Source organism: Sebastes fasciatus, chromosome 8 (assembly GCF_043250625.1).
Source record: "Sebastes fasciatus isolate fSebFas1 chromosome 8, fSebFas1.pri, whole genome shotgun sequence".
NCBI lineage: Eukaryota > Metazoa > Chordata > Actinopteri > Perciformes > Sebastidae > Sebastes > Sebastes fasciatus.
The window spans coordinates 25,912,617-25,934,265 of NC_133802.1; the positions used below are offsets into that span (position 1 = coordinate 25,912,617).

General features: G+C 40.3%; 1 protein-coding gene across 1 annotated transcript in view; it reads right to left on the minus strand.

Moving 5' to 3' along the window:
• The window catches only part of nphp4 (nephronophthisis 4), a 178,853-nt gene that overhangs the window by 57,316 nt on the left and 99,888 nt on the right, over window positions 1–21,649 (minus strand). The window contains exons 13-15 of the mRNA XM_074644653.1: window positions 13,012–13,149; window positions 6,337–6,494; window positions 877–1,068 (exon numbers count right to left, since the gene is read on the minus strand). Coding sequence (XP_074500754.1) covers window positions 877–1,068; window positions 6,337–6,494; window positions 13,012–13,149 — 488 coding nt within the window. The remainder of the gene's footprint in view (window positions 1–876; window positions 1,069–6,336; window positions 6,495–13,011; window positions 13,150–21,649) is intronic.

Genomic DNA, 21,649 nt, shown 5'->3' on the forward strand with positions numbered 1-21,649 from the left:
GCCCCTGACAGAGGGGACGCTGGCTCCAGGGTTTTTGTGATGGGCCGCTGACAGAGGAGCAATTCAGCCCATGCTGATGGGAAATGTGTTAATGTGTTTCTCTTCTATGTACTTGACATGTGTGCCGAGGATGACTGGCAGGACTTTGTGCCGGCATGTTTTAAGTGAATTGAAGTTTTGGCTGCAGTTCAATACAAAAAAAAAAAAGAAATCTGAAGGCAGGCGGGGCGCTGTCATTCATAACGTATGTATATATTCCGGTATACTGGCCAGTGGCTCAGTGGACAGTAAGATGCAAGTTAAATGCTATTATATCAATCACTGCAACAACAGGAGTTTCTGGGAACTAAATCATTATATTTACAGTAGGGCTATCACAATATTAGATTTTCACTACACGCTTATCGTGGCCAAAATAAGTCATGATAACGATATTATTGAGATAATAAAAAATATATAGTAATATTGCTATCAATCAAATTCATCTTTAACCTTTTTTATTGTGCGTTTTGTCTCTTTTTTGGTTAATTACAGTAAAAATACAAGTGTAGGGAGGTGGAGAGAGAGTCTGTAACCATAACTGTATAGGCTATATAAAATTAATTTAAGAGGTGCTGGATTATTTACACAATATCATCACATGTGTATTATTAACATGATATAAATTATTCATTTTTAAAATATCACGGTTATCATCAATATTGTGACACCCCTAATTTACAGTAATCTTTAAGGAGCTTATAATCACACACAATCTATTTTGGCCAATGGGCCAAATCTATACTGATCTCTATGACAACAGCAATACATTGTGCAGCACATGAGCTGCTGCTATCAGTCAATAACATGTGACCCAGCAGGCACTGCAGGCCTCACCTTGTAAACGCCAGAAACTGGAACACCAGCAGGTTGCCTTGTAGAGGGTCAATCTCTTCACGCTGAGGGTCAAAGGGCACGGGCTCTGTGGGGTCCAAGACTTCCGCTCCCTGCCCACTAGAGTCCACGATGTCGGGGAAGCCAGCGGCGTAGAGGTGGGCCAGTGAGCTCCTGGAGCTGACTGAGCTGGAACTAGAAGAGAAGGGTTCAATTAGAGCAGTGGTTCCAACCTTTTTTCTTAAGGGACCCCTTTTCTATGATTGAGTAAACTGACTACCTCTAAGTGACATATTTTATGAATTTTTCATATTATATTCAATGCATGACAATAACAGTACAGAACAACTGATAAACTGTACAATTAACCCAAATACTGAACACAATAACTGAAGGACGTTTGTGTAAAACGAGCGATTTGGATGAATTTTGAGCAGATTATTTCCTGTGAATATTATATCAGAGATGAGTTTTCCTGTTATTTTTAGGGACTTTTAATATAATTCTCTGTATTGTTGAGTTGGTTTTTTTAACGATCATACATACTTAATAGGCTTCTCTTTTTGACAAATTCAGTGGGTTTTTTCTCTGGCACTTGAACATTGTTTTATTAGCTCTTTGGTTGTTTTAATTGTGTTTTCTAATGCAGGACGAGGCTGTTTAGCAGAGAGGGAAGGCTCTGTGAATATAGCTTGTGTTCAGGTCTGTTCTTATCCTCTTTATATCTTATCTAATAATCCAATTTCATTCAGTTTTCTTCAAGGAAATGAATAAAATGCTGCGATATAGGCTAACTGTATATTCTTTTAAAAAGTTGTCTTACACCCCTTAAAAGGCCTCACGACCCCCCGTGACGCTATGGCGACCCCTAGTGGGGTCCCAGACCCCCAGGCTGGGAACCAGTGAATTAGAGGAAGGTTCCACAATCATCATGGGCGGCACATCGATCATTCGCTAAGCTGAAAAGATTTCAGCAAATGCCGTAATGCAGCAGAAGGTGATGTGTTTATACCCGTGGTGCACCGGCCTCACTTGGGTGATTTGTGGTTGTAAATGAGGCAGAAAACATGTTTGGATCTGATGTGCTGTTTTAATCATTTCAGACCTCAGTTTATCTTGAATCGGTTCCATTGTGACACCAGATGTTTACCTTTTGGGAGATAACTTGAACCTGAATTTCCAATATCCCGCTGGACTAAACAAAAATGCAGTGAAACAATGATCTGACAGCATGAGGATGTCAGCAATATCCGTCAAGCGGCAGCACCACGAGAACGCTTACTGGGGAGAGAAGGACGGGTGCCAAAGCGCTCCCTCAGGATTTTCAAACATAATTGGCAGTTATCTCTAATCATAGTGGCCACCTGTTTTTCCGCAACTATGGTAACATTCATAACTTATACTTTCACCGCTGACACCAAACACTCTGGGTATGATAAACACAGTGCACAGATGGCTGGCTGAAGTGCAAGCACGGGGGAAAATGAACGATAATGTTTGGGCTTATCACAACAGTAACGCCGCCCGCGTCCAGTTGGTAAACAGGCGAGCCCACAGCTTCACATTTGTGAAAGAATGACGCCTTGATCAAACTAATTAAGGCAACAACAGTGAAGAAGACAGTCTACTTGGTTTTCCTCTAGCGGCTGTGTCAATTTCATGCTTTCAAAGTTATATCTTAATTTAGCCCAAGTGGATTAATATTCAAGCCATCATTTTTATTTCAAAGGGGACTCAATCAGATATGCACGGCAACTTCAATTAAACTTCTTTAGACTTCATTGTTCTTCTCAAAGAAGTGGGTCACTCCACGCAGAGCACAGTCAAAAAGATGTTTTGGCTCCGAGTGAAGAGGCAGAGATGTTTCAGCCCACTGAACTGAACAGCATCGTGTCTGGATCCAAACTCTGGGATTGGGAAACTGTTTCGATGCCAGCTGCTTATTTACAGACTCTCTGTGCTAATGCGAGGCCTTGTTTCTGAGTTACTGTGCCCATTATTTGCAGGTTGTACTCTCTCATTCGGCATCCCACTTCAACAGACCTGGCTGCTTTACCGCTGCCATTAGGATATCCTCTCCAAATGAGCTGCGATGTAAACTCATTGCATTGCATTCTGCAGCACTAACTCACAGTCAAAGCCTCTTCCTTATAGCTGGATTTAATAATGTATTTTCACACAAACAAACAATGCTGAGACCATTACCCAAAGTGGGATGTAAAGGCTGACAAAACGGTTTCTTTAAATTGGCTCTGAGCTGCATTCTCCTGCTTACTGACAACGTCGCTATACTAGCCAGCGAACACAAGCTGCCAATTAGCGAGCCGATCGATATCCCTCTGTAGATAGCAAGACAGTGAACCATTGTGGTAATGAAGGACTGTACGAGTGTTCACACAGAGATACAGGGCAGATAAAACTGTAGCTTCATTCAATAATGTCTCCTATCAAACATGACTTCACTCTGATGTCACCCTCACGTGCTGCAATGGAGAGGTTAGCCACACCAGAAATTAGAAAATACAATAGAAAAAATCTGTTGTATGTCTGGAAAACACTAGAACATCCTTTTTACACCAAAGTGCTAATAACCAATCAAATTCCACTCAATTGCAATCCAATGGATTTTCAAGGCTACACATCATAAGCATCTATCAATATACTGGCCAGGGCTTACCGTTTCACAAATAACAGCTGGCCTCTTTATTGCAGTTCATATTACACAGCTGATGCCAACACACCAACATACGTGAAGTGGTACTTCGCTCATTTCTCACACAGGATCGGGGATGTCTTCGGGTTTCAGAGAGCAGAATGGTCCCAGATACTGGATTTTAGAGCTGTGCTCGACCAAAGAAATTATCAATTCGATTAACACTTATGTGATTTTGTCGACTAATCTATTAGTTTTTTTAATTGACAGATCTGTAAAACTTAATCATACAAAAGCACCATTTTAAAACTTGTGTTTACAAGAGATGTGCTCATAAGTTTCTTAGATATAAGTCATTCAGTACAAAAAAAGCATAAAAAATGATTAATCGACTAAAGAAATCTTAGTCGACTAAGACCAAAAGGGTGCAGCCTTACTGGAGTTAGTTCAGTTTATGCATATAACTAACCTTAACATGAGAAATGATTGAGCTGACATTGAGAGTTATTTTTATGCTTGTGTGTGGATGTATATGTGTATATGTATGTGCATATGTATATGTATTAAGGCTGTCAATCCATTAAAATAGTTAAAGGTCACATATTATGCTCATTTCCAGGTTCATAGATGTATTTTAATGTTGCACTAGAACATGTTTACATGCTGCAATGTTCAAAAAAACCTTTATTCTTCTCATACTGCAGCCTGAGTCTGCCTGCCTCAGAGCCTAATTCAGCCTCTGTCTGAAAACCACTGATTCACAGCCTGTCTCCTCCCACTCTGCTCTGATTGGTCAGCGTTTTCTGTCAATCAAACTTCCTCAACAACAGCGTCACCCTCCCCCTCCCTCCCGGAGCAGCTCTGGAGAGAGAGACGAGTGGAGAGAGAGGAGTGGAGGGAGAGGCAGCTAGAATAGAGCTTATAAACCACTTTAAAGTTTATAAACCAGAAACTTCACCCAGCGCACGTTACCGGAGGAATCTGATCAGAAATCGGCGACACATGATGAACATCTGCGGTCCAGATTCCAGGTTTTCCTGACGGTTTCTCTCAGGTAAATAATACTATTTATAGCTCTGTTAGTTAACTCAGTGTTTACCTCATGCATCAACTCTGTAAACCGTAAACATACACTCTGTTTTACGTCTGTCTTTACAGATCCATCTGTGAGAAATGACCGACAGAATCATCCCAGAGGAGAGCAGATAGCTGAAAGCAGATGGGAGATACAGAGCTAACCCGTTAGCATGTAGCTACATGCTAACGGGTTAGCTACATGCTACCGCTATGAGACGGTGTGTAAACACAGCGACCATCAGGGTGGAAAATAGAAGATGTGAAACAGTAGTCAGTTCATTATTTCTGCTAAAAGATAAATGTATGGAAGATCAGAGTAATGGTATATTATTTACAGTAGTAGCTGTCTCTGTGTTACCATGACTACAGACCACCGGAGCTTAGCTTACCATAGTTTACCAGAGCTGAAGACTTTCTCCTGTACCATGTTAACATAACTAACTAACAGGTGGGATGATTACAAATGCTGTGAATAATTAATATTGTCATCTGTCAACTCAAATAAAGTTTGACTGTGAAACAGAAATGTGTTGTGTTGCTTACAAGTCACTATTTACTACCTGTACTCTGCTACATGCATGACATCAAATATATATAATATATAAATATCATCTGTTTAAACAGTGTAATTACATAAAGCCTTTGTGAAAGAACATGTTATATTTAGATGATGGGAGTACATGAAGCCTGTTCTGCTGGTTCTTGCAGACTTTGCTCAAGTTCGGTTGAGGAGGAGAGACAGTGACGCGCTGTGGGGCGGGGTCAGCTACTGAAGGTTCTCTCTGGTTCGACCAGGAAACCCTTACATGGCTTGCATTTCTCTAATGACGTCAGAAGAGAAGGAAAAAAGCGATTTTTTTTTCTGCACCCATTTCCGGACAAACGGAGGAGGAGAAAAAGAGAGAGGATGGTCTTTTATGATACTATGGTGGCCTGTAGACACACTGGGGACAGATATTGATGTTTAAAAGACATGGAAAAGTGCATTTTGCATAATAGGTGACCTTTAATGGCGATTAATCGCACATTTTTTATCTGTTCAAAATGACTGCCCAAAACTGCATGTGATTATCATAAAGTGGGTATGTCTGTAAAGGGGAGACTCGTGGGTACCCATAGAACCCATTTTCATTCGCATATCTTGAGGTCAGAGGTTAAGGGACCCCTTTGAAAATGGTCGTGCTAGTTTTTCTTCGCCAAAATGTAGCGTAGGCGTGGACCGTTTTTTAGCCTGCATTAAAGAAAAAGTAATCTGCGTCAACGTGTTATTATCGCGTTAACTTTGACAGCCCAAGTATGTGCATACGCATATGCATATATATGTATATGTATATGCCTATGATTCATTATCTAACTATTCTATTGCTTATGCTTTGAATTCCCTTGGAAAGCACTTTGTACATGTGGCTTGAAAAGTGCTCTAGAGATAAAAAATTATATATTATTATTATATTTACAAGTGAGGCATTACAGCATAACAAGATTTTAAAAAATCCCTTGCCTATTCCTTTGGCTTTCTATTTGTTTACCATGCAACGATTGCTGAATTTTAAAACGACATGAGATTTTTTTTGTTTCAGACACTTAGAGATACTTATCCGGCTTTTTAACCTAATTTATTCACGTCAGCTTCAACAAAAACTGTCATGGAGGCTTTTTATTGAATAGAAACCCTGTGACTTTCTGTAACAGATCATTGCTCATGTCTGAGGAAGACAACAGAGGGGGCTCACCTGGGCACAATCATCCCCAGCGTGATGACAGGGGCATGGACGGGGGTGAAGGGCAGCTCCTGAAGTTGGTCTCCTTCATCCTGAGCTGAAGGTGACACATCCCCTTCCCGCTGAAGGTCCATCTCCAGGTGGGCGATGTTGCTGACACCTGAGAAGGCCTGTACCAAAGTGGGACGAAAGAGATACAATACAGGAGGTGATTCAATAACAGCAAAAAAAATTTTTTAACAACAGTTAGGGTGGACGGTTCAGAGTTAAAATCTATAAAGAGCTCAAGAGAAGGTGTCTGCAGTTCAGGCTGATGTTTCCGACTGCACTGTACAGTTATGGGCAGAGAGGAATCCAAGAAAGGACTTCACTAATTGGCAGCTGGATGCATGGAAATATTATGGACAGTAAAATAGTGTCATGGGGGATTAGAACAAAGTAACACGGCAGTAAGACAGGAAGCTAGTGCTGGAGTTGTCAGTATTGATCCTGGAAATGGCCTAATACTCTGGCTGCTCCAACCCCACGCTTACAGTAGCATTACACTTCTTCAATACACAGTAGCCATATGTCCAACGTTGTCTCAGTCCTTGTGAATGCCTGCATTGCTTCTGAGTGCCCATCTGTAAGTTACAAGGCATTAAATAGCCTTCTCCGTTAAAGTAGAAACCTGTTTCCTCTCGGCAGTCCAGTTGCATCATCAAAGCATTTATCAGGATGTGAGTCAGTGTTTAAAGCTGCAGGAGAACTTTTCTTGATTATAATATACTTGGAACAAACAACTGTAAATGTTCGGTAGCCAAAGAGGAACAGGATGACGTGTGAATCTCAGGAAATGTGTTCTGCTATTCTAATTTCAGAGTGACGTGTGTAGAAAACCAGGAGACGTCTGAGGCAGAAGGTGTGACTTTGTCTTATCAGTCACTCCCCACAAGCTGCTTTACCGATTAAAAAAGCATTAATTACAGTATGTTCGTTTGAATTTTGAGATTTCCTCCTGGATGCAACTCTCTGCATGTTTCTTTTGTGTTGAACTGCTTTATAACACTGGGTTTTTATCTTCTTTTGTGTCCCTTGTTTTCCGCAAAGACCTTTATGACACACACATAAATAAACTTGACATGAAAACAATACATCGCCAAGAGAAAGTGGCAAGGTGTGCCAATGCAATTTCTCAAGCTATCGAAGGAGAGAATATCTGGGATAGATTGTAAAGCCATACATCAGCACAGATAGCATTAGTCCTTAGGAACAACAAATATATATATATATATATATATATATTTATATATATATATAAATTTATATATATATATATATATATTGTCTGTTAGCAAATCACATGAAAAGACCAAAACCAACAATGTGTTAGTTTATCAGTTCATCTCTCAGTACTTTTCCATTTCCCTTCTCTGCCTGTGGCCTCAAGCCCATTAGTTCCTATAGTTAAGATGCAAATCTTTAACAGTGAGTCAGAAATAACTAGTTTAATTTATAATAAAGTAATTTTGCAGCTGGGACCTGAAGTTTTTAGAAATCATTACTCAAGAGTAAATAGTAACTTTGTTAGGGACTATTTTCAGCTGTGGATTAACTATACACTGTGTATAAGAAGTGGATGTAATCAACGTGATGTCACCCATTGGTTTGTGGACTGCCGTTTTTAAGCCACGAGTTCGGCATTTTGGCCGTCACCATTTTGTTTTTTTGCAACCAGATGTGACACGAGAGGGTGGAGCTAAGTACAACTGAATGCTGAATAAGACATTTGTAGGCGACCAAAATGTTACAATTAACTTTCATGAACTGAAAACACATTGTGAAAGAGTTAAAGTTGTAAGACAAAAACGTGGACAACTCCTAGACTGGACAACGCTCTGGTATCTACATGTCAATCACAAGGCCCTAAAGCATGCCCTGCTTTATGGTCTATTTGACTCTAAATGGGACCATAATTTACTAAACGAACATCATACTGTATTAAAGAAGACTTGAAACTAGCGATTGAGACCATAAACTCATGTTTACAATGTTTACTGAGGTAATAAATCAAGTGAGAAGTAGGCTCATTTTCTCATAGACTTCTATACAATCAGACTTCTTTTTGCAACCAGAAAAACCACAGAGGAGTCGCCCCCTGCTGGCTGTCAGAAAGAATGCAAGTTTAAGGCACTTCAGCATTGACTTCACTTTTCAGACCCAGAGGTTGCCGCCTGTGACTAACACACATTTCCTGCTCTAGTTAGTATTTATGGCAGCAGGATGGTGTATGTGGGATTGACTCACAATAAACTACAGTGCCCATGTTCATGACAATGAAAGAAAATGTCACCAAGTGCAACGGTGTGGTTCATTGATGTGTTTTAATAGTTTTTGCACAACAGGGCATTATGCCACAGAGGAATAATATATATCAGGCTATGGATACATAGGCAATGCTTGTTTGTGGGGTCAATTCATTGTTGGTTTTGGTCATGTGATTTGTTGAAAATAAGCAAAATATCGGCCTCATCCTTTAAAAATAGAAACATCTTTTGGTAGCACTAATGAATATTTGTTTGGGTTTGAAACAAGCGTTTCTTTCAAGGACATTCCTGTTTTCCAAATTTTTTTTTCCAAATTACATAACTATTTCCAGGAAACTTCCAAGGACACATAAAGCAAAGTGTTTTCAATTTTTTTGTTGTGTGAAGATGACATATTTTCTGTGGAACTTTGTGTCCCTTCCTGCTATGAGAATGAGCTCAAATGTGGTAACTTTTAATTTAACTAAAGTGCCATTGGCAGTACATTTCTCATTTTAATTTAGGTAAAAGCAAAAAAGACTGAATTAATAAACACCACAGTGATGAGTAAAATGTCAACAACATATTGTTTATGTTTTGACTTTGAGGCAGTCTTGCATTTAATCTGCAATTCAGTTACTGACATGCTTTTGTTTAGCTTGTCATTTTTGTTTCTTTCTCCTTCACAATATCAGCTATTTAGCAAAAGAAAAACAACTGTTAATGCCCGTGAATCAATTCAATAATTATTTCTAAATGTTTTGTGGCAAACATTAATCCCCTCTTCTTGTCAGTGACAGACACGCAGCTTGAGGGGTATTAGCACAGATAATTAGCTAAGGAGTGCTAATGGTGTCATTTTCCAGTCGTGTTTTTTTTTCTGGTCTTTGATACATGTGCATGGTTCAGTTGGCCTATCAGAGGACATGCATGGCTGTGCATTATTGGGCTTTCCATCAAACATGCTCATAATAACCTCTACCAAAGTCATGCCGCGACAAACGCATCCATGTTCCCCCTGTGATCCAGCAGCCTGCGGGATAATAACATTAGAGGATGTAAAGACATGGTGTAGAGCCCTTAGCATGTTTAAACGTCTCAAAGTAATGGCTTTATACTGTATTTGAACCTGCTGCCATCAAGCCTATACGCTGTGTGTGATGACATATGAGCAACTGCTTTTTATAGGCAGGTGTGTTCACATTATGGACAAGGACAAATGGAGGTTTAAACAATAAATTCTGCAGGCTGATTTAATGACTCAATATATGCACAGAGAATGTCACAGAAACTCCCTTAGAGTATCATAACTGAAAACTAATGGCAGCCAGGGGACGGGGGATATAATGCATCATACTCATCCACGCCACGGCTTTAAAGTTGACATTGTTCTTCAATTTCCAACAAAGCGTTGTACAGTATCAGCTGGAGTGACAGGATGTGACACTTGAAGTGAGTTTATGTAACAGCTGAACGAAGGATCGCCGCATTCATTCAAGTTATTCTCCTTCTTCCGTTCATGTGAATGAGATTGAGACCGAGGCTGGGCCAAGGGCTTGGAGGCGGGGTTAAAGGAAATGCTAGTGCGCTTGCTCTATAGGCCCATGTTTTTATGAGCGGCAGTCGACAAACAATGTAAGGTGGTCGCGCACATCTAAATATCGTAGAAGACCGGAGCGGGATCAGTAGAAGACAGCAATGAACAACGTGGAAGTAGGTCCGCACACTGCAGCTCCCTTTAAGTGCAATTTATTGGCACATCTTAGTAAGTGATGTTTTGAGCACAAGCTCTTCTTCAGACTTAATAAATCTGCACAGAGACGCCATCTTAAAGGCTAAGCGATCTAGTCACATGATAGTCACACGATACCGCCAGTGACCCAAGTGTCCCACATATAATCAAATTGAATGTTACATGTATAGTACGCAAAACTCATATATATACATAGTAAACAACAATATATACAAAAAATCATATACTTACATTTACAAATTCATAATATAGGCAAGTACCTCTCAGCTCATAAGAATAACATCAAGCCTATGGCTGTCATACGTTCTATACAGTATGGCTAGAATGGAATAGAGGCGTCTCTATATCAAAAAACTAGGATGTACCTCAGAAGCAAAAGCGGCAGTCGAGCCATTTTGGCTTCATGTGCCACTGAGCAACTGGGTTCCCACCTCCAACACTGTATCCAGTTATACATCCATGGTGTTACCAGATATGGTTATTTCACTCATACCTGTGTCATATTTCATGGTATAACGAAAGCGCACTGCTTGAAATTTAACCACAAATGCTACAGTATTCTAAACTTTTGACTTCCAGTCTAGTTATATATATACATATATGAAATAGATAAGTTCTTCTGACAGTTTTTCCGCAGCACGACCTATTCAGTCTTTCAAAACCAAATTGAATTGTGTCTTTTTTTAGCCATTTGTGCGTCTGATTATATTGTAAGCCTTATCCACAGTTCCTGGATTATTCCTGCAATATGATTCATAGCTTAAGCTATATGGATTTCGAGCATGAAATACGGGAGGAAACCCATTAAAGCTACTGCTGTCTAGTTAGAATATGTGCAAAGTCCTTCTTAGCTGTGCTGAGGCGTAAAAGCAGGTGGACTGGCCAGGACAGCTCTGAAAAAGCCTCACAATCCACTGCAATAACACATGGGAATGAAGAAAACTTAATACAGGAAGGCGGATGAAGAAAAGAGACAATGATTTACTGTATATGCATGGAATGTTCCGCATTATCTGTTTAACTTCTGAACAAACTACAGTAGCTGAATTACTGTTACTGTAACTACGACTAGATTCCTATAAAATGTAGTTCAAGGCCGAATCCAAATGTCCAGACATCCCTGCACCTGCACACACAGTCCAGAGTGCCGAGGGCTGTCCTAATGCACAATTCATCATGTCCACGGGGGTCTCAAGCTCACTTACTGCTGAGTTCCAGAGACTCTACTCTAGTTGTGGACCAGGCTTGTCAGAGGTACAGAGTGAGCATGGCATGGTATGGTCATGAAATTTGGGTAATGACCAAAAAAATTAGATGGTTGTTACAAGCAACTGAAATGAGTTTCGCAGGGTGTCTGGGCTCACCCTTAGAGACATGGGCAGACATTCAGAAGGAGTGTGCAGTAGAACCACTGCTCCTTCACATTGGAAGGTGCCAGTTGAGGTGGTTTGGGCATCTGATAAAGATGCATAAGGATGAAGGTATTTTAGGTGTGGAGCCTGTGGATTATATACCCCATGTGGTCTGGAAACACCTTGGGATACCACTGGAGGAGTTGGTGGAAGTAGCTTGGGAGAAGGACGCCTGGGCTAAACTTTGCTAAACCTGCTACCACCAGGACACAGACCTGGATAAGCAGCAGCAAATGGATGGATGGACGGAGGGACCATAGACTATATAAACAGTAAGAAGTGCATGTAGTCACCGTGATGTCACCCATTGGTTTGTGGACTACGGTTTTGAAGCCTCGTGTTTGGCTTTTTAGCCGTCACCATCTTGTTTTTTTGCAACCAGAGGTGACACGAGAGGGTGGAGCTAAGTACAACTGAATGCTGAATAAGACATTTTCAGGCAACCAAAAAGGTTAGAATTAACTTTTCATGAACTAAAAACACACTGTGAAAGGGTTTAAGTTGGAAAACGAAAACACAGACAACACCCAAACCTAACGCCATGGTAACGACATGTCAATCACAAGGTAGCCACGCCCTAAAGCATACCCTGCTTTATGGTCTATACGACTCTAAATGGGACCATAATTTACTAAATGAACATCATGCTGTATTGAAGAAGACTTGAAACTAGCGATTGAGATCTGTCTACAATGTTTACTGAGGTAATAAATCAAGTGAGAAGTAGGCTCATTTTCTCATAGACTTCTATACAATCAGACTTCTTTTTGCAACCAGAGGAGTCGCCCCCTGCTGGCTATTAGAAAGAATGTAAGTTTAAGGCACTTCAGCATTGGCTTCACTTTTCAGCCTGGGGCGGACGCATCATAGTAATATACAGCATGGAAAGCACAAAATAAGTTAGACATAATTTAGATCTACAGCACAAATGTACCATATTGAAGGTGCCCTAAGGAGATCTCTAGTAAACAGTCAAAAGCTCTGTTTACATTCAGTGTTATTCACCAAAACACATTGTGCGTATGCTTGTGTGCTGTAAAGGTAAGTGGGTCTTTGAACTCTAGTGAGTGACTGCCTGCATATCCTTTGGGATGTAGGTATTGTGTTGTTTGTTTAAGTGTTGGTGTGTTTGAATGCACCTACGACTCCCCTTTGCTTGTGTATTTTCCTCAGTATGAACGTGTGTGAGTACAAGGCTATGTGAGTGTGTGTGAGCGTACGGGGGTGGAAATCTTACGACATGTGACAGCTGGTGGGCCGATGCCAACGGGGAAGGATGGAGCAGAGGAGGAAACGACTGTTGCCACGGCAACGCCGAGCTGGAGTGGCTGATGGTTGGGTAGCGTGAAGTAGCTGCCAGCTGAGACAGTGAGAGCTGCAGAGAAACAATGCAAATGATTCGCTGTTATTATTATGATTATGGACAACAGGGCTCAGGAATATACTTTACGCCAGAGAGACACATGTGCCGTCTCAGATGACTACAACAGACCATTATACTGCTTCGGCACTTATAAGCCCTTCTCACTCCACCCACGATCCTTCAACACTGTCATCCCCCAGCAGGTCGGATTCTAAACTGTTTGTCTGCTCGCTTTAGACTGGAAACAAAAGACACTGTTGCTAATATTTTGAGATTTGCTAGTGGTCCTTACACTTGTCGTAAGGGTTATATAAGGAGGGCAAACAGATATATCAATCACTACCAATAGTGGACTTTTATAAATAGTAAAATATGATCCAAAAGGAGCTGAGCAGCATGGCCACTCCAATTGCACTCGACAAAAACGTTATGGTTGTTCCAGTTTGGCTTGAAATGTATACAGCCACAGGATGTACAGTACAGGACGCTTATGACAGGCGCAAAGGAGGAAGTAAGGTGATTGTTATTATAGAGCGAAGAAGTCCATGTACAGTAGGGAGGCCGGGGTGGATGGTTGGATCAACAATACATCAGACTTAAACACGGGAAACCTCTGTTCGTTTCCTCTTTCAAACCGTCATTATTCAACGTTGTTGTTGTTTTTTAAACTATGACCATGATCGTTAACCACGTATTTATTACTGTAACCATGACAACCACGGTCCCGTAGCATTAACAAAGTAGTCATAATTATAGCTTAGTCAAATTATTAAACAAATTTATTTTTCCAACAGTGATTTGTAATGGTGCACCCGATTTGACTGTTATCAGCTCATTAAATATGCGTTACCAGTCGTTATCCTCATAGATGTGGGTCAGTCGGGGCCTGCTACACCTACTACGTTTTAAAAAGTGAAAGCAAAACTTAAAAGCAACCAACCTAACACGTAAAACTGAATGAAATGTCACGTTTTACATGAAACACTGTTCTACTTTTGCCTTTCTTTTGACTGTAGGCCTTTCACATTAAAAGCATACCTGCAGTAGAAAGAGATGGATTGTAGCTGCTGTAAGGCTTTTACAGTGAAACATCTGTGCAGGAAGTGAGTTTCATTGATGGTAGCTTCACACAGATTAAAAGAATGACAATTGGATTGGAAAGTAATGAATTAGAATGGATGAGTGAAAGAAAACTGTTAAAAAGAGAAACTCAGAGCAGGGGAGTGGTAATGTGGAAATGTACTTTATGTTGAATTTACCATGTGTGTCATAGTTGTGTGTATGTAATGCCTCCTCCCCCCAATGATTGAATGTTTGTTATAATGATGTAAATGTTATTTCAAGCCAGAAGTATCATAATTGAAAGTTATGGCTTTAGATATCAAGATGTGAGCTTGTGATTCAGTGCTAGCTGCAGATTTGAAATGTGTCTGCCTAATGACCAGAATCACAAGTAAATTTAACACATGAATTCCTCTCATCTTCACAGTTTTCTGCTATTTATCTGGTCTCGATTAGCACAGGCAGCAAAGTAAGTCAAGCAGCTTTGACGTCCTTTCCCTGACCACCTCTTGATCCTCCTGGGGGATCCTGTGGCTTTCCCTGGCTCAACAGGAGATATTACCCCTCTGGCGTGAGTCTGCCTTGAGGTTTCCTCCCAGATGGACGTCCACAGGGAGGAATCCTGATCAAATGCCCTAACCACATCTATCAGCTCTCTATGCAGGTTCCTTAGGGAAATCTGAGCTCTTCAGTTTGTCCCTATGGTTTGAGCCCAGACATCCTTTGAAAGAAACTTACTTTGGCCTTTTGATCATGGGAATGTATAATCTGAACTGATGGACATGGCCAACCAAATGGTCCCTAGACATCCCTACTTCATATTCATAGCTGCACTATTTTACCGAAGTGGGAGTAATAGGTTAATTGTGAATTGTAAGGGCTGGAATACATTGTTTATGTACAAATTTGATCAAATTCCCAATATTTGTCCCTTCCCATTTGAAAATGTTCCACCAGTGAAACCAGAAATGTATTTTGCCAATTAATCCTAATCTAAGGCATCAAAGTAAAGACATAAAACAAATGTTGGATCAATCAGCATATAACATTAATTTGATTATGCCAAATTCAGGGTTAGCAGACTTTATCTTGTTCAAGAGATAGTTTGGGTGTTTTGAAGTGGGGTTGTATGAGGTACTTATCAATAGTCAGTGTATTACCTACAGTAGATGACAGTTGGCACGCCCCCAGTTTAGAGAAGCAGACAGGAGTTACTGCAAAGGAGCAAAGCAATGTACTGCTGAGGACGGGGCTGACTGCAAAACATATTTTAGACACCTAAAAGAAAGGCTCACCTAAAAAAATCTATATAAGTTTAAGTGTACGTTATATTTAGAATATTTTCGCTGGTTTACCTTGCCGTCAGACAGCCCTTTCTGATGGAGAACTGAAGCCGTTGTATTCATCTATGCTCTTGCCAAAGCCACCAGACTTCATTGAAAAAACCTGTGATTTTAACCTGTGACTTTTACCTGCGGTGAATCCGAACCAACCAAAGTCACACAATAACACAAGCAAACTAAGCGATCGAGGCAGCGGTAGACCAGCAACCCCCGTGTTGAGCAAGGTAAAATTACTGTTTTTTTCAATGGAGTCTGGTTGCTTTTGCGACAGCATAGATAATGCTTCTCCAAACTGGGGACGTGCCAACCATCATCTACTGTAGGTAATACACTAACTGTGGATAAGTACTTCATACAACCCCACTTCAAAACACCCAAACTATCCCGTTAGGTAACAGTGAAACAAAGCTACAATGTGGCTAATATTCCTCAATAATCCAAATGTGTCTTTCAGTTCATCTAACAGTTTGTGAGCGTTATTGAATCTGCTATGGTCAAAACAAATGGCTCTCTAGGAGGCAATAAAGATATTGCATTGAACCATATTGAGCAGTAAAAGAGGAGATGTTCACTCACCCAGTGATCTGTTGGACACACATATAATCACTGAATCTGCTATGCTTGTAAGGACTTTACATTGATTTACATGAATTCCCTCAGGCCTTGAAATAGATCAAACAGACAGTCCCATTTACTTCAATCCCTTTCTTTCATACCAAACAAAAAAAGGAGGTGATCACACCGTGTGCAGACTCGATGTGCCACTGTGACACATGTCATGATGAAACACTAAATGTGCAGAGCATAAGTAAACATTTAGTGTGCGACTACACTGTAGCTGCGAGCTGAAGAAACACCAGAGATATATGACCTGCTTCGAGCTGAGGAAACTTGAATATGTTGGTTACAGTGGTAGCCATAGCAACAAGTGTAAACCTGTTCCTAGCAACGTAGATAGCTGTGAAAATGGACAACTTATCACCAATTTATACTATTTTATATCTACATACCCAATTTTCCCCTTAAATTTCCCCCTTTATGGTTGGAAAAATCAGTTTAGTCCACACTGACAGCTGACAGCATCATATATATTCTGTATCAGCTTGTTCCAAATCTCCATTGAAGATACATGATGTTTACACTGAGTGAAATATTTAAACTGCAGACTGCATGTTTTTGATGACTGCACCATTCCATCAAATGGAAATATTCTAGATATCATGTTAGTCATTTTATGCACATTCCCCCCCAAAAATCCCCCTGATAATTTGGTCTGCTTGAGAAACGAGTTCTTCACTAAAAAAAGAAAAGGGAAATAATAAAGCTCTGTGGGTTTGATCAATGTCTGGTTGCACAGCTTGAGCTTGTAATGGCTGACCCTCCGGAAGGTTATCATCACCTTATCAAAAATGTTTGTTGATGCTATGTATTTATGTTAAAAAGAAAATATCTGTTGAATATTTAATCTCTGAAATATCAATATCTGCATATATCAAAATAGGTTTTTGTGTCTTTCTTAAATGGTACCTTCAACGTGGAACCTATTTATCTGTATTTTTGTGTTTAACTGACTAATAGTGACAACAACTTCTGAAATTGGTCCAATATTGAGAGAAAGCGCTGTAGATAGCAGCTACTCACATGCAATATGGTGCTATTGGGGCAAGCTGGCACCGTTATTTACGTCCACTAAAAGTGCTTGTTTTTGCCATGACAGGCTCTGATTATTATTATAAGTGTCTGACATTATGGAAAGAGCCTCGCTTAAGGAGAAGTCTTGCTCTGAAATCTGGTAAGGTGACGTGTTGCCGGAAGATAATGATGGAATAGTGTAATAGATCCATTGTGGAAATGCGAGAGCCAGCTGGGCAGAGTTTGTTCTGTCGGAGTACAGAAAGTGTCGCTTAGTGTTATCTAAAAGATTTTCAATGTCATGATTGAATATTTAGATGATTTCCGACAATGTGGAAGGAGTCTTTGAATTTGATTTATTTGAGCCAGAGTATACGGATATTCAGATTTCACAACGAGACTTCTCACTTGAGCGGGACTTGGACACAATAACTTTTCTCTGTAGGGTCCTTTCCATAATGTTGCTAGACACTTATAACAACAATCTGACAGTCAACTTGCCCTCGCAGGTTGCTTCATGGCTGCCGGTTACAGCGCTCTCCCTCAATACTGGACCAATTTCAGAAATTGCTGTCCCCATTAGTCACTTAGACACAAAAACAAGGGAAAATAGGGGTCCAGGTTGAAAAATACTGAAGTTACCCTTTAACGAACTGAATTCAAGCTGAACACAGGTGCTGTTGACCTTCAACGTTTTACAGCCACCTTTTCATTGTCTCTTATGAGTGTTTAAATACTGACAAGATAGTTTTTTGTTTCATTTTAAAAGGAATGGTGCCACACTAAATATCACTGAAATAGAGATTTTAAAGCTGTTTGACTCACTTACACGTAGTTTCAGAGTGGATATCTTGATTGGAAACTGCTGGCCACTCCACAGTTTGCTCGCTCACAAATGCTATGTTAGGTGTAGGCGTGACCATAAAATGAGCTGTTCTGGCTGTTAGAATTGGTCAAAATGTCCTCACAATTAAAAATGTCCTCAAATGTCAAGACTAGTGGGCTGTCACAGATCAGTCCTCACAAGTACCGCAAAGCCATAGCACATTTTACACACACACACACACACACACACGCATGCATGTGATCTCACATTGAGTCATCACGTCCTGCACACAGAGGGTGTGAAAGACACTCACTCTGTATATGAGGATCTCACACACACACACACACACACACACACACACTTTCACACACACACACACACACTCACTCACTCACCAAGAGAATACGCAGAGGCAATTAGTAGTGGCAATGCTGTGGCTGCCAATGTTCTGAACTCAGACTGTTTGCCCTGACAGCCAAGCAGATCATCTGTTCACATGCTGGCTTCATGGGACTTGCATGTGTCTATGTGTGTGTGAATGTGTCCGAGGCATTATATGTATGTACATGCTCCATATAGACTGTATATATAAAGACAGATGACATGACAGCTTCCCAAAAGTGAAGCCAAAACATCTCAATCGCCCCCTGGTGGCTGGCTTCAGTATAGGTCATAAATCCCGCCCCCTCTATGTTAGCGGATGGGACATAGGCCAAACTAAAAAGCCAAAGTACATTTTTGCCAAAGATGATTTCTGTCATTTTAGGTAGTTCTTATCATTCTGATGTATGTTCAAGTGTTCTGATAAGTTTGTTGCTATAAAAAGGAGGAGAAATGTCATGATTGACAGCTGTGATTGACCGCTGCGCCGAGTGAAGTAGTCACACGGCCGGAGGAGATTTAAATTTCCATAACCGTCACGAGTCTGTGTAATAGAACATGTGTCAATTTGATCATAAATGTAGTTATAGAAATATTATGGTTAGTTGTTGTGTCTTTCTAGCCAAACAGCTACCCTGGTGCTAACGCAGCAGCTAGGTGGCTCACGTTAACAAGCTGTGACTGGGATTGGCTCGGGCAGATGTGTGGGTGGGACCTCGATACCACAGCTCCAGCCCCCCAATCGCTATTGTGCAGAATCTGGCTCCAAATGACGTCAAAATCTCAAGATGACAGCTCCCGTATCCGGGATGATTTGGCTTCACTTTTGTGCAGTGGGAGGAAGTGGATATCTGTCATCCATCTATATATACAGTCCAGTGTATGCTACCATCACTTCTGTCTTTTCTGTGTGTGAGGTGTGTTTTAGTTTGTGTGTGAGACAAAGACCTTTGTGGAAGCTCATTTGGCTTGATGGTCAGTATGTGTGTATGTGAGGGGGAGAGAACGTGACATGGAGTCAAGCTCATCATGTGTCTCAAAGAAACAAAGTGAGAGGCAGGTGTGTGGAGTGAAAGGGAGGAGGATCAAGAAGGAGATCCAGTGGAAGAGATGGAAAGATTAGCGGAATTAAATATTGAGAACAAAAGGTGGAAGAGTCGAGCACACAAAAGAGGAACATATTAGAGATGCATGAGGAAGGGGGAGTACCAAGTCAAAGTGTGAACAATGCGGGTTGGATGCGAGTAAGGATGAGCGATAATTGTGTGTGAGTGTGACGAGAGAAAAATGGAAAGGTGAGGATGTGCAGGACAGAGTGATACGCTACAAGAAAGACATGAAGAATAGTGAGATGTACTGTATCTCTAATGAATAATAAGAAATAGCAGAGAAAACTGAAAATAAATACAAATGGAGCAAACAGGGATAATATGAACATGTCAACCAATGATTTAAACATTTTCAGTGTAAGTATCTGCAGGTTTTAGGAAGATGAAGATTACTGTACCTGTAATTGTGTTTAACAAGGTAATTAAAACCTGATTAAATGAGCCTATTCCTAAAATATAAGGAGGAGTAAAGCTGCCATTAGAATAAATACATAAATAAAAGCCTCAATTATAAAATAAATGTGCAGTTTAATTTGAAAATAAATAAATATGTGCACAAATATAAAAATAAATAAATAAAATGTAATTATTTCTTTATTATAATGGCAGCTTTAGACCTCCATAAAAATATGCTTGACAACAGAGAAAAATAAATGTTATATGGAAATATGCTGGCACCTGTTTATATCAGTAATATGTTTGTGCTTAACAATTTGAGTATAATATCAGATATTTCTGAAAAATATTGCGATTGCAAATTTATTCTTTATTTGTGGCCAAGATAGTATTAAATGCAAGAAGATATGTTTTCTACCAAGCAAATCATAAATCATCTGTTGGTCTTTTTTGAACAGAAAGACACAGCCCACACCTAAATTGTCTTTACACATCAAAGTTTTTTCCTCAGTGACACTGGCATGCATATTAATCAGATGAAACCAGTGTTTTTAGGTCTCACAGATTTAACATTAATTAACTACAGCTCACTAAATTTGCCGCTGACAGTCGCCATTATAGCAGATGAAACCAACTGTCACTTACTATACAGCTCACTGTTAATTATGCGAGTTATGAAAATGACACTTTTTCAAATTGCAATTTCGATATTAAGTTTGACACGGGTTATCAAAAGGAACTGGATATTTTTGCTCATGGTGCAATTACACCTCTTTGTTTTGTAGAAACTGTTCGTTATGTTGTGTTCCAAATGATCTGGCAGCCTTCAAACGCAATAGTAGCTTCCATTCAGATTTTTCAAATTGGATTATAAAGCCCCCCCCGCACTGGTATAACTATGCATAAAATGTTTGATCTCATTTACAGCTAACATGCCTCAACATTGCAAATATCAAAGAAGAGAAAGATCAAGATGATCAACTATAAAAATCCATCTCTACCAAATGAATGCTCACTGAGGTAGCAGTAAGGGGCAGAGCTGTAACCTCTGAGGTGTGATTATCACAAGACAAATACCAGCATTAACAGAAATCCATTGTAATTTCAGAGAAAACTGTTTATGCTTTGTTTAACACAAAAATCCATTTTTACATAGCTCTAATCAATACTATATATCACTTACCATTTAGTTTCCACGACGTTAGGCTAATTATATTTACTTCACTTTGTAGTGTTAAGACAGAAGGATTCAGAACACAACAATAAAGGCTGGAGTGATACAATAAACAATGCACAGAAATCTTGAATCCTATTCTTTTGAGAAGACATTTAATACAAGGCACTAAGTACCTCTGCGTAGCTGCAGAAAGGAGGCCTGGCTGAGCCGGCGCCAGCTGCCAAGCAGCCCTCTGCCAGCAACAAACTGAAACACGGCCTCACCTCCGGCCCGCGGACGACAAGAACACCTGGGTCGACAAAGCACGAGCACGACCCTGAAACATGACCGCAGCCCGGTGCGAGAAATTATCATCAACACTGGCAAACAAACTCAGCCGCTCTCCTAAACGCTGGCTATAAATACCACAAGATCCTTAGCATTCTGCACCGCGGCGCACCGAGTGTCAAGGATCAATAATTTATGCGAGCAAGAGAAAGTTGTCAGATCCAACAATGCCTACAGACAGAGCCGGAGCGCACGGCTTGTTTACAGAGCCATCTCGGAGAAGGATGCCATTGATTAATCAGCGCTTGACAGTCATGTT